This window comes from Felis catus, chromosome C1, assembly GCF_018350175.1.
Source record: "Felis catus isolate Fca126 chromosome C1, F.catus_Fca126_mat1.0, whole genome shotgun sequence".
Classification (NCBI taxonomy): domain Eukaryota; kingdom Metazoa; phylum Chordata; class Mammalia; order Carnivora; family Felidae; genus Felis; species Felis catus.
In genome coordinates, this window is record NC_058375.1 from 65,016,780 (window position 1) to 65,030,734 (window position 13,955).

General features: G+C 37.6%; 1 protein-coding gene across 3 annotated transcripts in view; it reads right to left on the reverse strand.

Annotated features, from left to right (window-relative positions):
* Window positions 1-2,945: 2,945 nt before the first annotated feature.
* The window catches only part of USP33 (ubiquitin specific peptidase 33), a 63,985-nt gene continuing 52,975 nt past the window's right edge, over window positions 2,946-13,955 (reverse strand). For all 3 annotated transcript variants that reach the window (XM_011284923.4, XM_006934853.5, XM_019837268.3), the window contains 3 exons: window positions 6,306-6,408; window positions 4,512-4,580; window positions 2,946-4,139 (listed from right to left, as the gene is read on the reverse strand). In XM_011284923.4, coding sequence (XP_011283225.2) covers window positions 3,982-4,139; window positions 4,512-4,580; window positions 6,306-6,408 — 330 coding nt within the window. In that variant the 3' untranslated portion in view covers window positions 2,946-3,981. The remainder of the gene's footprint in view (window positions 4,140-4,511; window positions 4,581-6,305; window positions 6,409-13,955) is intronic.

The following is a 13,955-nucleotide window of genomic DNA, read 5'->3' on the forward strand; positions in this document are numbered from 1 at the left end:
TCACCCTTCAGTGTCCACAGGTCCTATGGCACAAGTTCACATAGGTGAGAAAGAAAATCGAATGAACTTAAACCCAAAGAGCTTGTTTGATAAACCTATACCTGAACAGTTGCTATCATAATTATACGTTCATAATCTTGCCAAATGTACACACTTCAGACATGAGTTACTGAAGTCCTTACCCACTTAGCAATTAAAGCCATACAGAGAAATGGACTGGGATCCTGGACTTTCTGCCATTGATGACATGTAAAAAGCACTGTAGGATGATGTATCTGTCAGGGCACATTTTTTGCACCCAAAATTGGGAAGAGATATACAATTACTATGTACTTTGTATCTTTTGATGTTTATTTTTATTTTGAGAGAGAGCACATGCGCATGTGCAGGTGAGCAGGGGAGGAGAAGAGAGAGGGAGAGAGAATCCCAAGCAGGCTCCAAGCTGTCAGCACAGAGCCCTGCATGGGGCTCAATCTCACATACTGTGAGATCATGACCTAAGCCGATGTCAAGAGTCAGGACACTTAACCCACTGAGCCACCCAAGTGCCCCTGGTACTTTGTATCTTTTAAAGCATTTAGTATCACAACAACCCAAGATAGTAGATACTCATTTTACAGATGGGAAAACCAACATCAGTCAAAGTTTACAGCTAGTAAGTGTCAAAGTTTACAGCTAGTAAGTGGCAGAGCCAGGATTCAAAAATGAGCAATTTAACTACATTAGATTGACTGCATTAATGGCATTAATTGTTCATATCTCTCTGTATCCACACCTTTTGCCATGTGACTTTGCAGTTCCTCTCATTAAAGGTAGACTGTATTCCCACATCCCTTGATTCTAGGTTCCACCATGTAACTTGGTTTGGCCAATGAGTTATTAGCAGATAGGACACATGCAGAGGCTTGAAAACAACTTGCTCCTCTGCCATGAACAAGAGAACGTGCCTGGGTTAGCCTGGTGAAGGACACAAGAAACAGAGCCCAATTCAAGACAAATGAGTGAGCCCAGCCAAGGTCTCAAGACCTGCCTAGCCAACGCCCAACTTGAATGCAAATACATGAGTGAGCCCAGTGGAGACCAGCCACAGCCTGATTTGCTGAACTCCACAAACTTGTAAAATAACTAAATGTTTTTGTATACCACTGAGTTTTTGTGGTTGTTATATAGCATTTTTGCACCAGAAGTTAACCAATACATTCACTGGACTCTAGAGCCCATTCTAATAACTATTTATACTGCTTTTTCAAACTTTTGAGTTTTAGGTGACTGACATATGAGCATATATATTTGGCACAGAGTTTTGATCTTGGGGTTGAGAGTTTGAGCCCCACATTGTATGTAGAGATTGCTTTAAAAAAAAGTGATAGCTGAAAGCAAGGGAGTGAGTGAGCCCTCTAAATAGGGAGATATGCGGAGGAAGAAAATGGATAAAATGCAGCACCAGGCAAGTTTAAAGAAGGAAGTTTCAGGATATAATAGTGGCTGAGAAACAGTAATTGGATTCTCTAAATGGAAATTTACTTGTGACTTCTGAAAGAAGCATAGATTTTGAAGTAAGACACATCTGGGTTTGAATTCTGACACTTAGTTGTGTGTACTTGGGCATATTAATCTGTGCCAAACATTTGCATTAGTAGGAATTCAGCATTAGTAGTGATTAGTAGTAGCTGTGTTATCATTAAAATAGTCTTGAACAGTGGCCTGGGTTTTCTCCCCTAAAAAAATAGTTTCTTGGGGCACCTGGGTGGTTCAGTCGTTTAAGTGTCCAACTCTTCATTTTGGCCTAGGTCATGATCTCACAGTCCTGGGATTGAGACCCACACTGGACTCCACACTGGGTGTGGAGTTTGCTTAAGATTCTCTCTCTCCCTTGGGTGCCTGCATGATTCAGTCTGTTAAGCATCTGACTTCGGTTCAGGTCATGACTTCACAGTTTGTGAGTTCAAACTGTGTGCTACCACATCAGGCTCTGTGCTGACAACTCAGAGCCTGGAGCCTGCTTCACATTTTGTGTGTCTCTCTCTGCCTCTTCCCCCACTATGCTCACTCACACACACACTCTCTCTCTCAAAAATAAATAAACATTAAAAAAAAAGATTCTCTCTCCCTCTCCTTCTGCTCCCCCTCTGTACATGCACTTTCCCTCTCAAAAAAAAAAAAAAAAAAAAAAAAAAGAGAAAGAGTTTCTTACCTAATCCCCTTACATGCAATCCTTCAAAACGGTAACAAGTATATTCAAACTTATCATCTTGGAGAGTTACAGGAGCAGCTTCAAAATACAGGGCAATTACCTCTTTCTGATATAATTAATCACACATAATCTTCCAAAGTTTGTTATGAAAATAGTAATGCTAATAATGAATGTGACTAATACTATCATCTGTTTCAAAAGAATTCATTGGGAGATATTATAAAATGGTGAATAAGCACTGGTATGAAGTTACATTGACTGGAGTTGGGAGTCCCCATCTGCCACTTCTTTGCTGTGTAACTTGGGGCAAGCCACTTGATCTAAGTCATAACGCTGTAATAAGGATTAAATATAAGTAAAGCACTTTAGTAAGGTGGCTGAAACATCATAAATATTCAATAAATGACAAGCACTATTAAAAACAAACCTTTTTTGACTATCTCTTAAATACCAAAATTACAATAAGCTCTGGTGATTCAGAGTTGGATACAACATCATTAAATCTGTGAAGAGGATCATAATGTAACTACGAGGAAGAAGAAATCTGAAAGCTAGATACATCTTTTTAAAAATTCAAATACATCTTAATGCTGATTAATTAAGCTCGCTGTTTCATTAAACATCAAAACTTTAAGTACTATACCAAATGACTTATTTTGCCTACCTGTGATTAAGAAATAACAGGAAGACATTAATATTAACAAACTTTATACCTTTCACACTTAATATTCAAGTCAATTCAACACCCAAGTTACACATTTTAAAATCATTTTTATTGAACTAATTTTAACAACACTGTTTTAGCTGGTGGCAGTTGCCCCACGCCAAAACAAACCATCATGAATGCTATTCAACATCCTCAAAGTAATCCAGTTTGTTTTTGTACTTGGAATATAGTTAAAGTTTTGACATCACATAATCAAGCAAACAGCAGTGCATACTATATTATCCAAAAAGACTTTATGCATTTCATTAAAAAAATCATTTTGCAAGTGTCTTTAGCTTTATCAACAATCTCATCAACACATTCCATACGTCATGCTCTCAAAATAAAAAGTGCCCTAAAACTAACTCTAAGTTTTTTACTAATATTAATGAATACTATCCAGGGTTACAGGAATTGAAGTTTAACCTTTTACAGTATAAGAGGCAATAAGTTACTGATAACTGCTGACACAAATTCCACTCAAACTAAATACATCCTTGATACATTCAAAAAGACATTTTGTAAATATTAATATGCTAGTTTATATGCTGCAGTGCAAAAGACGTGACACCTTAATGTTTCCTGAGCTTTAGGAAATTACCATTTTTCTGACTACAACTTTCAATTTAAAATAGGCTCTTTATTATATGAAGCCATGTCAAAACTATACAATTAAATTAGGTTTCTGGAGAACTGAAATGATTGGTCAGAGTTATGGTATTTTAAGGTAATGAAAAAGTTTCCAAAGCAAAAGTATTTACAAAACTACAAAGGATACTATGGATTTGCATGTAGTATAAAGGTCAAAGATAACCTACTGATTACCAAATGATCACAATTATCCCTTCTCTTTCAAAAATATCACACTGAAAGACTTTACGGTAGGTTATCTAGCATTAAATATACCAACCTGTAGTATATCATACATTTTAACACATTCTTCCATAATGCCCAGTAAGAAGGAATAAGAGATAAAATATTAAAAATCAAGAAAATAAACATGTTTTTAGGAATGTTTTTGCATGTGTATGCGAGAGGAAATGAAAATGATTTCTCATTAGAACTTTCTATATCCTCAAAATTACAAGGACCGAGTTTCTACTTCAATTTTTTCTTCTGCTTGCAGACTATCAGGGTCAACATGAACAACTGGAGGTCGTAGGATAACTTCGGGCCCTCCACCATATATAGACTGTAGAAAATTCCATGTTTCTTCTGAAATCTGACCAGAATCTGCTCCTAAAATTAAGTGCAAACAGAATAATATTTACAATCCTACATATTCATATTGCAAAAACATTCATAATGTACCCTCCCCCCAGCATAAATATTCCAGGGATAACTGAGAACTTGTGGAACATGAATTTTCAGATTACCAGCCCATATTGTTATAAGCTGCAACATATGGTCTGTCTTAAGTACTCTTTCCTAGCTCATACAAAAGCCTTAAAACCTTTGCTCAAATAACAAACACTGGCAACTTTTAGGCAAGTATTTGTCCTACTTCATGTATGAATTATATCATTGAGCTGCGTAAAAAATGTGGCACAGATGGCTAGTAATGATATATTCTTAATAGTGACAGATAGTTTAAATATTAGTCAAACTTACCTTGCCTGAGCATTACATTGCCACATTTAGTGACTGCAATTTTAGTGTTATCAATAGGACCTGGAGGATCTAAGTCAAAAGGAAAAACAAATGATCAAAATGCATACTTTTCAAAGGAATGCACCAAAGAATTACATATTTCTGTGCTTGAAATAATTGAGGAATGTAACTATATAATCACACTGATTATTATAGTGAATTCTGAACTGTCTTCTGAGCTTCTTTTTGGGTCTTTTTGGTTTCCCCAAAACAAAACCAAGAAAGAAAGGGGGAGAGAGGCTCTCTCACTACCATCCAAAATCTCAATCTTAACTATCCATTTGAGGATCACAGGTTAAAATGCACTTTTAAAAAATAAATAAGTAAAATAAAATTCACTTTTAATACTATAAAAGAACAATTCTTTTGTAATTTAAAAAGAAATCATGTAGGGGTGCCTGGGTGGCTCAGCTGGGTAAGAATCCAACTTGGGCTCAGGTCATGATCTCGAGGTTCGTGAGTTCGAGTCCTGGATTGGGCTCTGTGCTGACAGCTCAGAGCCTGGAACTTGCTTTGGATTCTGCGTCTCCCTGTCTCTCTGCCCCTCCCCTGCTCACACTCTCTCTTTCTCTCAAAAATAAACATTAAAAAAAAAATTTTTTTAAAAGAAATCATGTAATTCTCGATTTATTTCAGATTGTCATTATTTAAACTAAAAACATTACAAAAGCATTATAAAATGAAATGTTAAAATACATCCTTTTTTAATTTAAGGGGGAAAAACACCCATTTTCCCCTTGAATACAAAATATAAAAGGACAGTGCGTGTTCATTATTAAAATCTGAAGGAAAAAAAAGGCACAAGGAAGAAAAAATATTGTAATCCCATTACAGAGAGATAAGCAGGTTTAATATCTGTGGGGTTTTTTGCCTTTGCATATGTTTGCCATTTTTTTTAATATAAAAGTTTCAGAGGATGTATACAGTATTGCAACCTTTTTCATATATCAAGAACATCTTTTTACACATACTGTCACAAAAATTATTTTTAAATTTTTTATAATGTTTATTTTGAGAGAAAGTGCATGCAAGTGGGGGAGGGGCAGAAAAAGAGGGAGAGAGAAGTCCCAAGCAGGCTCTGCGCCCTCAGCACACAGCCCAGTGTGGGGTTCAATTCCACAAACCATGAGATCATGACCTGAACTGAAATCAAGAGTGAGACATTTAACCAACTGAGCTGACCAGGCGCCCCACAAATTTGTTTTTAAAGTCCACAAAGTAGTAATGGTTAAACCATTATGTAACCAATGTTGGGAAGATTTTTTTTAACTTTTCGATATTAAGATTGTAGCCTAATTTTGTTCGGTTCCTCTATTCCTGCTATGAATATGCTATAATTCATGAAATAGGTTTAAAGCATTTATATAACCAGAATATAAACTAGACTGTTAGATCTTTTTCTCTTTTTCTCACTGGTATATAATCCGAAGTGCATACAGATACTCAAAAAGTATTTGTTAATTTAAAAAAAAAAAAAATCAACAAAGAATTTCTTTTTTTTTTTTTTAATTTTTTTTTTAAACGTTTATTTATTTTTGAGACAGAGAGACAGAGCATGAACAGGGGAGGGGCAGAGAGAGAGCGAGACACAGAATCTGAAACAGGCTCCAGGCTCTGAGCTGTCAGCACAGAGTCCGACGCGGGGCGCGAACTCACAGACCGTGAGATCATGACCTGAGCCGAAGTCGGACGCTTAACCGACTGAGCCACCCAGGCGCCCCAACAAAGAATTTCATTTTTCAGTTAACCACTTACCTCCATCTTTACCCTTCACAAAACTTTCCCATTCTCTAAACCACTGCATACTGATGCAATAAAAAGTAGCTGGAGAGTCCTCCTCTTGGAATGCTCTGTTTAGCTATAGGAAGAAAAAAAATCAGTCACCTAGTATCTAAAACTTGTTTTATAGCAGAATACAACCATTCTACTTTAGCATCTGAGAAGGCCAGTTCCTCGTAAAGAATGTGATGTACATTGATGCTAAGTTATCTTAGTACCACAGTAACACTATAAATAAACAAGTCTAGGTTATGTCTCAAAATTTACAAGTATACACAAAAGGAGAATCAAAGACAATAACTGAAAATGGTCAAGGTAAGTCTTCAAAACAACAAATACTCTACATATTTATTAAAAATCAAATGTGTAAATCTTATTTAAACATATCATATCCACTGTCTACCCTTTACTTCTGTTCACTTAAGATATTAGTGGACATGTTGCTATTACAAACACAATGCTGCAATGAATTACAAGCACAGTGCTGCAAAGAATAATCTTGTACATGTCATTTCACCAACAATATACATATATGTATAGGACAAATTCCCAAAAGTGGTGGCACAAAAGTCCCTAAAGTTGTTCCATTCCCTCTTCTAAGGCCTAAGGAAATGAGTATGTGACTCATCTAGGCAAAACTCTACTAGAAATGGAAATCTTCAGGAGCGATCTAATGGTGAGAATGAAGTCACTCCAATGTCAATTTTGTTAGCTACATACTCAGAACTAGCCTGGATCCTAAAATTCTGGAGAAGTTGGTTATTCAGTTTTACCTTTTGATAAATTTCTTTTTTGCTTAAGTTAGCTAATGTGGGCTACTACTGCTTTCAACTAAAGAAGCTGAAATGATAGAAAAACTAGTATGAAAAGAAAGGTGGAGGCAAAGAACTTGGGAAAGATGAAGGGTATCTGAAATTTATCTACCTGTATTCGTGTGAAAAGACAGGAGACTCTTAAAAAAATATTTCATTATGGGTAACTAAATGCCCATGGTACATACTATTTGAGGACAAAGACAGCCAAATTCAGATAATGTCTCTCCTAGAATCAAATCTAGTAAAACCCTACCATTATCCCCAAAGATCCTTAGAATAGCACAGAAGTACCTCCATGATCTGGCTCCATGATTTGACTTCATCTTCTAATACTTTCTTCATCATGTATTCACTTGTAGTCACATAGACCTCTTTGTTATTCCCAGAACCAAATATTTACATTCCTGCTTCTTAAAGCTTTTACATGGCCATCACTCCTTTTCACGCTTATCTGAAAACCTTCCGCACCTCCTTCAAGTCTTTGCTTACATGTCACCTTCTCAATGAAGGCCTATCTTGATCACCCTTTTTGAAATTGCACCTGACACCTCCCATCATCACTGTACTAGGTTCTAGTACACTGTTCTATTATTTTCCTTTTCCACAGAACTCATTACCTTTCAATACATCATGTATTATTTATTTATTAAAGTTATTTGGGGGCAAGGATCTTTCTGGGATATAAGATAGTTGCTTCCACAGAACAATGAAAGGCAATGAAAAACACTGTGGCTGTCTGATGGTTAATGAAGAAATCAAAGTATGTCTGTCTCAAGGTAGAGAATTAAAGTTGGGACTTTCTATGATGCACAATTTATCCCTAGAGAATGGAGATTTCTGAAATGTAATGTCAGATTGATTATACCAATTAAATACACTTAGCACATAGCTTTATCAGGTTTGAATACTTTCAGGACTTCATTTTTGGCATTAGGATATTTCTTATGTGTCTAGGTGGGGTTTTTAAAATATTTAGTTAACTACAACCACCTCATTAATTTAAAGATACATGTTGGGGCGCCTGAGTGGCTCAGTCAGTTTGAGCATCCGACTCTTGATTTTAGCTCAGGTCATGATCTCATGGTTTGTGAGTTCAAGCCCCTCATCAGGCTCCATGCTGACAGTGTGGAGCCTGCTTGGGATATTCTCTCTCTCTCTCTCTCTCTCTCTCTCTCTCTCTCTCTCTCTCTCCCCCCCCCCCCCCCCCCAACTCATCCTCATGCGCACTCTCAAAAAAAAAAAAAAACACTTAAAAAAAAAAGATACATGTTTTTTTCTACTTCAGGTTAATTTCTCTAAACTGTTGCCCTAATAGTTGTTCCTCCCCTCTAGTCTCTTCTAAAATAAATATGCAGTGCCTGGGTGGCTTAGTCAATTAAGCATAGGACTCTTGATTTCAGCTCAGGTCATAATTTCATGGCAAGTCCTGAGTCAGGCTCTACCCTGGGCTCAATCTCTCAGTCATCTTCCTCACTGGGTGTGGAGCCTGCTTGGGATTCTCTCTCCCTCTCCAACTGTCCCTCCCCCAGTTGCTCACATGCTCTGACTCTCAAAAAAAATTTTTTAATTAAAAAAATAAAATAAAATTACCTATTAGAAAAACATTGGATTCTATATCTATCCAACATGTTGAAACTTCTGTTTTCCATCTGTTTATCCTTGTGTTTCATTTTAGGAGAAACTCTGCAAAACCTTTCAGTACACCACTTTGCTCTCCAGCATTATTTATGCTGCTATTCAATCAACTCATCTGTTGAGTTTTGTTTTTATGATATAATATCTTTATGTTTTTATCTCTCTGAGGATCAACTGTAATTTTTTAATGTTTATTTATTTTTTATATAGCCCGGGGGGTGGGGGGGGGGGGTAGAGAGAGAGAAGGGGACAGAGGATCCAAAGTGGGCTGTGCGCTGACAGCAGTGAGCCCAATGCAAGGCTCAAACTCACAAACTGTGAGATCATGACCTGAGCCAAAGTCAGATGCTCAACCGACTGGGCCACCCAGGTACCCCCAATTGTGTTTATTTTAAAGCTTAATTTAAGAAATCACAATTCTATGGATTAGAAACTACCTAAGATAATTCCTTTTTTAACTGACCCACATCTCCTTATTTACTGCTGTATCCATGCAAAAACCTTTATGCTTGTTGCCTTGTACAATGCAGGGGGCAGAATGCTGAGGTTATTATTGGTGTCTGCCACTTTCAAGCTTGAAATCTGTATGATATTTCCTGTGGCCTTTGGTTTGCTTCTTCAACCTGATCCTATCTACTTTTTCAATTTTTCAGAAACTCAAGTAACTTAAGTTCCAGTCTACCAAGGGCACCTATATTTGTACTCCAGTGTTAAGTTTTACACTCACACACTGTTTTTTTTGGGGGGGGGGGGAATGCATGGGTGGCTTAATCTATAGAGCATCCAACTCTTGATCTCAGGGTTGTGAGTTTAAGTCCAACACTGGGCATGGAGCCTGCTTTAAAGGGCGGGGGGGGGAGTAAATTTATAGTTTTGCAACACAACCATAAACCAGTTTAGAATATTTCTGACACCCCAAAAAGTTCCCCTGCACCATCCTACAATCAATCTCTTATTCTCAGCCCCAGGAAACCACTGATGTACATTGTCTTCATGGTTTCCCACTTTTCAGATATTTCATATAAATGGAATTCAACATCACATAGCCTTTTCACATCTACTTTCCCCTGGCCTAATGTTTCTGAGATTCATCCATGCTGCTGCATGCATCAATACTCCAATCTTTTTTACTACCAGTAGTATTATTCCATTATAGAGCTATACATTTTGTTTATCCATTTGCCAGCCGGTAACATTTCAATGGTTTCCAGTTTAGGTCAATTATGACCAATACTGCTATGACCATCTGTACACACGTTTCTTTTCTATTATTTATTTTTAATGTAAGCTTTACGCCCAAGATGGGGCTTGAACTCACGACCTCAAGTCACATGCTCTACAGACTGAACCAGCCAGGCACACCTCTTGTGAACATAAGTTTTTATGAACATAAGTTTTCATTTCTCTGGAGTAAATACTCAGAAGTGACACTGCTGAGTCACGTGCACTTATGCTTATTAAACCTAGAAGAAACTGCCAATCTATCATTTGGCATGTAACATTTTGCATTCCCACCAGCATGTGACGATTCCACTTGCTCTGCATTCTTGTAAGCACTTGATATTATCCAGTTATTCTAAGAATTGTGTGATGGTATTTCACAGGTTTTAACTTGCATTTTCCTAATGATTGCTGATAGTGTACCCTTTTGTGTGTTTACTAGTCACCCCTTCTTAGAGAGAATGTCTACTAAAATATTTTCCGTGGGGCACCTGGGTGGCTCAGTTGGTTAAGCAGCCAACTCTTGATTTCAACTCAGGTCATGTTCTCACAGTAGTGAGATCGAGCCCCACGTCGGGCTCACATTCATGGGAGTCACTGACCTTATCATGTGAAATCACCTAAAAGCTGCTGGCCTATTGAAGACTCAGTTTTTGTGCATGGGTGGCAAAATTTTGTGGGGTTGGTACTGTCCTCTGTGGTATGGTATATGCTCCAAACTAGAAATCAGTATATGGTATTTTCCCCATAACCAGAATACATGAGGCTAGATACCAGGTAAAGAAAGTACCTAATGACATACTCACAAATCTTTGCTTCTCATCTCCACAACTTTGGCCTCTACTAGTTTGGAGGTATTCAATTCCACAGGGAAACAACAATGGTTTTCTGGACTAAAAGTTGAAATACTCCTCTGGTTATGTATGGTTCCTCTAGTCACTGAACCAAGAGGCAGAGTGGGTTACAGTACTGGGTATTTAAAGGCTGAAATAAAATGGCCACTATACAACAGGAACAAAGAGGCTTATGTCTGAAAACCAGATTATACCTACTGTATTAGTTTCAGAGGGCTACTGTATAACAGATTACCATACACTTGGTATCTGAAAACAGATATTTAATCTTCCAAAGTTCTGGAGAACAGAAGCCCAAAATCAAGGTGTAGGCAGGAACATACGTTAGGGAAGATTTTAGGGGAAATTCTGTTCCTTGCCTCTTAAAGTTTCTGCTTTGTGGCTATATATTCCAAGCTCTGCCTCCTGCCTATATATGGCTTTCAGCTCTTCTGAGTCTCTTTCTTCTGTAGGTCTTTTTATAAGGACATTTATCATTGAATTTAGGGTACATGCATATAATCTACAATGATCTCATCTCAAGATCCTTAAGTTAATTACATATGCAAAACCCTTTTTCAAATCAGGTCATATTCACAATTAAGGTGAACTCACAGAGATTAGAACATGGATATATCTTTTTGGGGGGACCGCCATTCAACCCACAGCAAGCACCATTCAGTATTTCCAAACCCAGAGGTTAAAAGCTAATAGGCAACTAGAGAAATCTAAACCAGGCAAGATTACAAAGACCTCAGATTCTTCAGTAATGATGGTCTGGGTAAATACAACCACAACCAACTTAAGTGCTGATTGAGAAAACAGAGAATATGAAATGGGTAAATGATCAGCTGTACATACATATTTCTTCCTTACCGCATATACATATCTGTAAACATTTAGCAAATTTGTAAATAATTATAAATTTACTTTTCTTCCTCTACTATTTCATATAAGGTATACTGGTTGTAGTTAATCTTATAGTTTATTCTTCACAGTATGAAAGGGATATTATGACTGAACTGACTGAACTAAAGATGAATGACTAACATCCAAAAATGGATATAGTGACTCATAGAACTTTGAGTCTCCCAAGTTTAGGAAAATGTAAACGCAGCATGTATTGGTACATGAGCTGGTTACACGGTGTTAAACAGAAACATGATATTGTTGCTACTGCTGTTGCTTACATGCATGAATACTGAGGTGACAAGAGACAGACTTTACTGTACAGCCGATAAAGCATCATTTCCATTCATTCTTACACTCCCTTCTGTGAAGAAGAGAAGCCTACATTTTCCAGGATCCCATGCCAGGAGTACTACAGATTAGGCATTATCAATGATCTATGAAATATATAGAAGGCACAAAAGAAAGCAACTTCTCCCCTCTGGTGGCAGCTGTGAGTAGGACTGAAGCATCCACAGATGGCATAAATAGGATTTTGCCACTACTGCCAAGCATCTTCCCGAGAATCCTTTACTTGGTGTCACAGGCAGCTAACATCTTTAAAAGCAGCAGCATCTTGTGTCTTATGAGCATCCTGAGAATAACCCACCAGGGTCCTGAGATTAGCAGGTTACCAAGTTTAATAGATTTCTGAGCATTATTCTGAAAATTACCAGTGGCAAACAGTTGAGATAATTTCCAGGGACTGCACAATTTTAAATTTTTTAACTTGGAAACGATCTCAAACTTACAGGAAAACTCCAATATGACACAAAGAAATTTCCTTTACTTAGACCATGGAGAGTAAGCTGCTAAGCAAATGTTCCTTTCCTCCAAACATCTTGGTGTACATTTCATACACACAAGGACATTTTCCTACGCAACAGAAATGACTAAAAGTTGGAAATTAACATTGATATGAACCAGCCACTTCTCTAAGGAAGGCTGGTACCTTTTAGTGAAGAAAGATGTTAAGAGGCCAGGACCTGATGAAAGCTAGGTATTTTCAATCCTATTGGAATTAGCGTTGCTCCCAGGCCCTTTCAGTGACAAAGGTAGGGAATTAACATATATACACATCCATCTGCTTCTATACATGTGTACACATACACACATTTGTACCTCTGTATGTATGTGTGTATATATGTATCACCATGAGTTCACAAAGACACCTATAAGTCCAATCTAGTAACACGATCCATTTTAGTTTTCTCCCTTTGCATACCTGTAACTCTTATCTGACAATGAGAAATGTGGCTCTCACTATACTTATTATTAGATCAACTCTACATATGGAATCCATCCCTCAATCTTATCACCCACTGCACCCCAACCCCCAGCCAACATGGGTATCCATTTTCAACTTACCTGGGCTCCAACCCCCTTGACTGGGTCCACACAAGAAGCTCTCCTTAACCTGTTTGGGCTCTGAAACCCCCACGGGCCACCTCTCCTACCTCCAGCACGGCAGCCTATCTCACTTCTAGATACCTTAAGAGTCAGCAATAAGTCTAGGTAGCAATAAGTAAGTATCTTCAAAGTACTGTTGTCAGTAGCACAGTTCCAACTTTTTATTTATGGTCCAAACGCCATAAATGGTCTTCTTGACCTTCACTGACTAGTCCTTTCAGTAGTTGTTTAAGTATTTCTTTGCCTATATTCCTATTATATTCAAAATACTTACAATAACTTCTGTTCCCCCAACCCTAATGGATATAGTCATTAACCATTTATTCAAGCATTCATGGAATGAACTATTTTATGTGTGTGTGTGTGTGTGTGTGTGTGTGTGTGTGTGTGTGTGTGTGTGTTTATTTATTTCTGAGAGAGACAGAGCATGAGCAGGGAAGGGGCAGAGAGAGAGGGAGACACAGAATCCAAAGCAGGCTCAGAGTCCAACACGGGGCTCGAACTTGTGAACTGCGAGATCATGACCTGAGCCTAAGTCAGATGCCCAACCAACTGAGCCATCCAGGCACCCTGGAGTGAACTATTTTAAATATTCAACTATAACTTGCCTCCTTAAATTTAGGAAACAAATGAGGCCTAAGCACAATACACAAATTGATACCTATATTATCTTCCTGTGTGTGTGAAAATTTCTTTACTTTAGGCAAGGGCACACACAAAAAATTCTAAATCCATGAAGAAAAGCAAGTATGTATACATGTGTA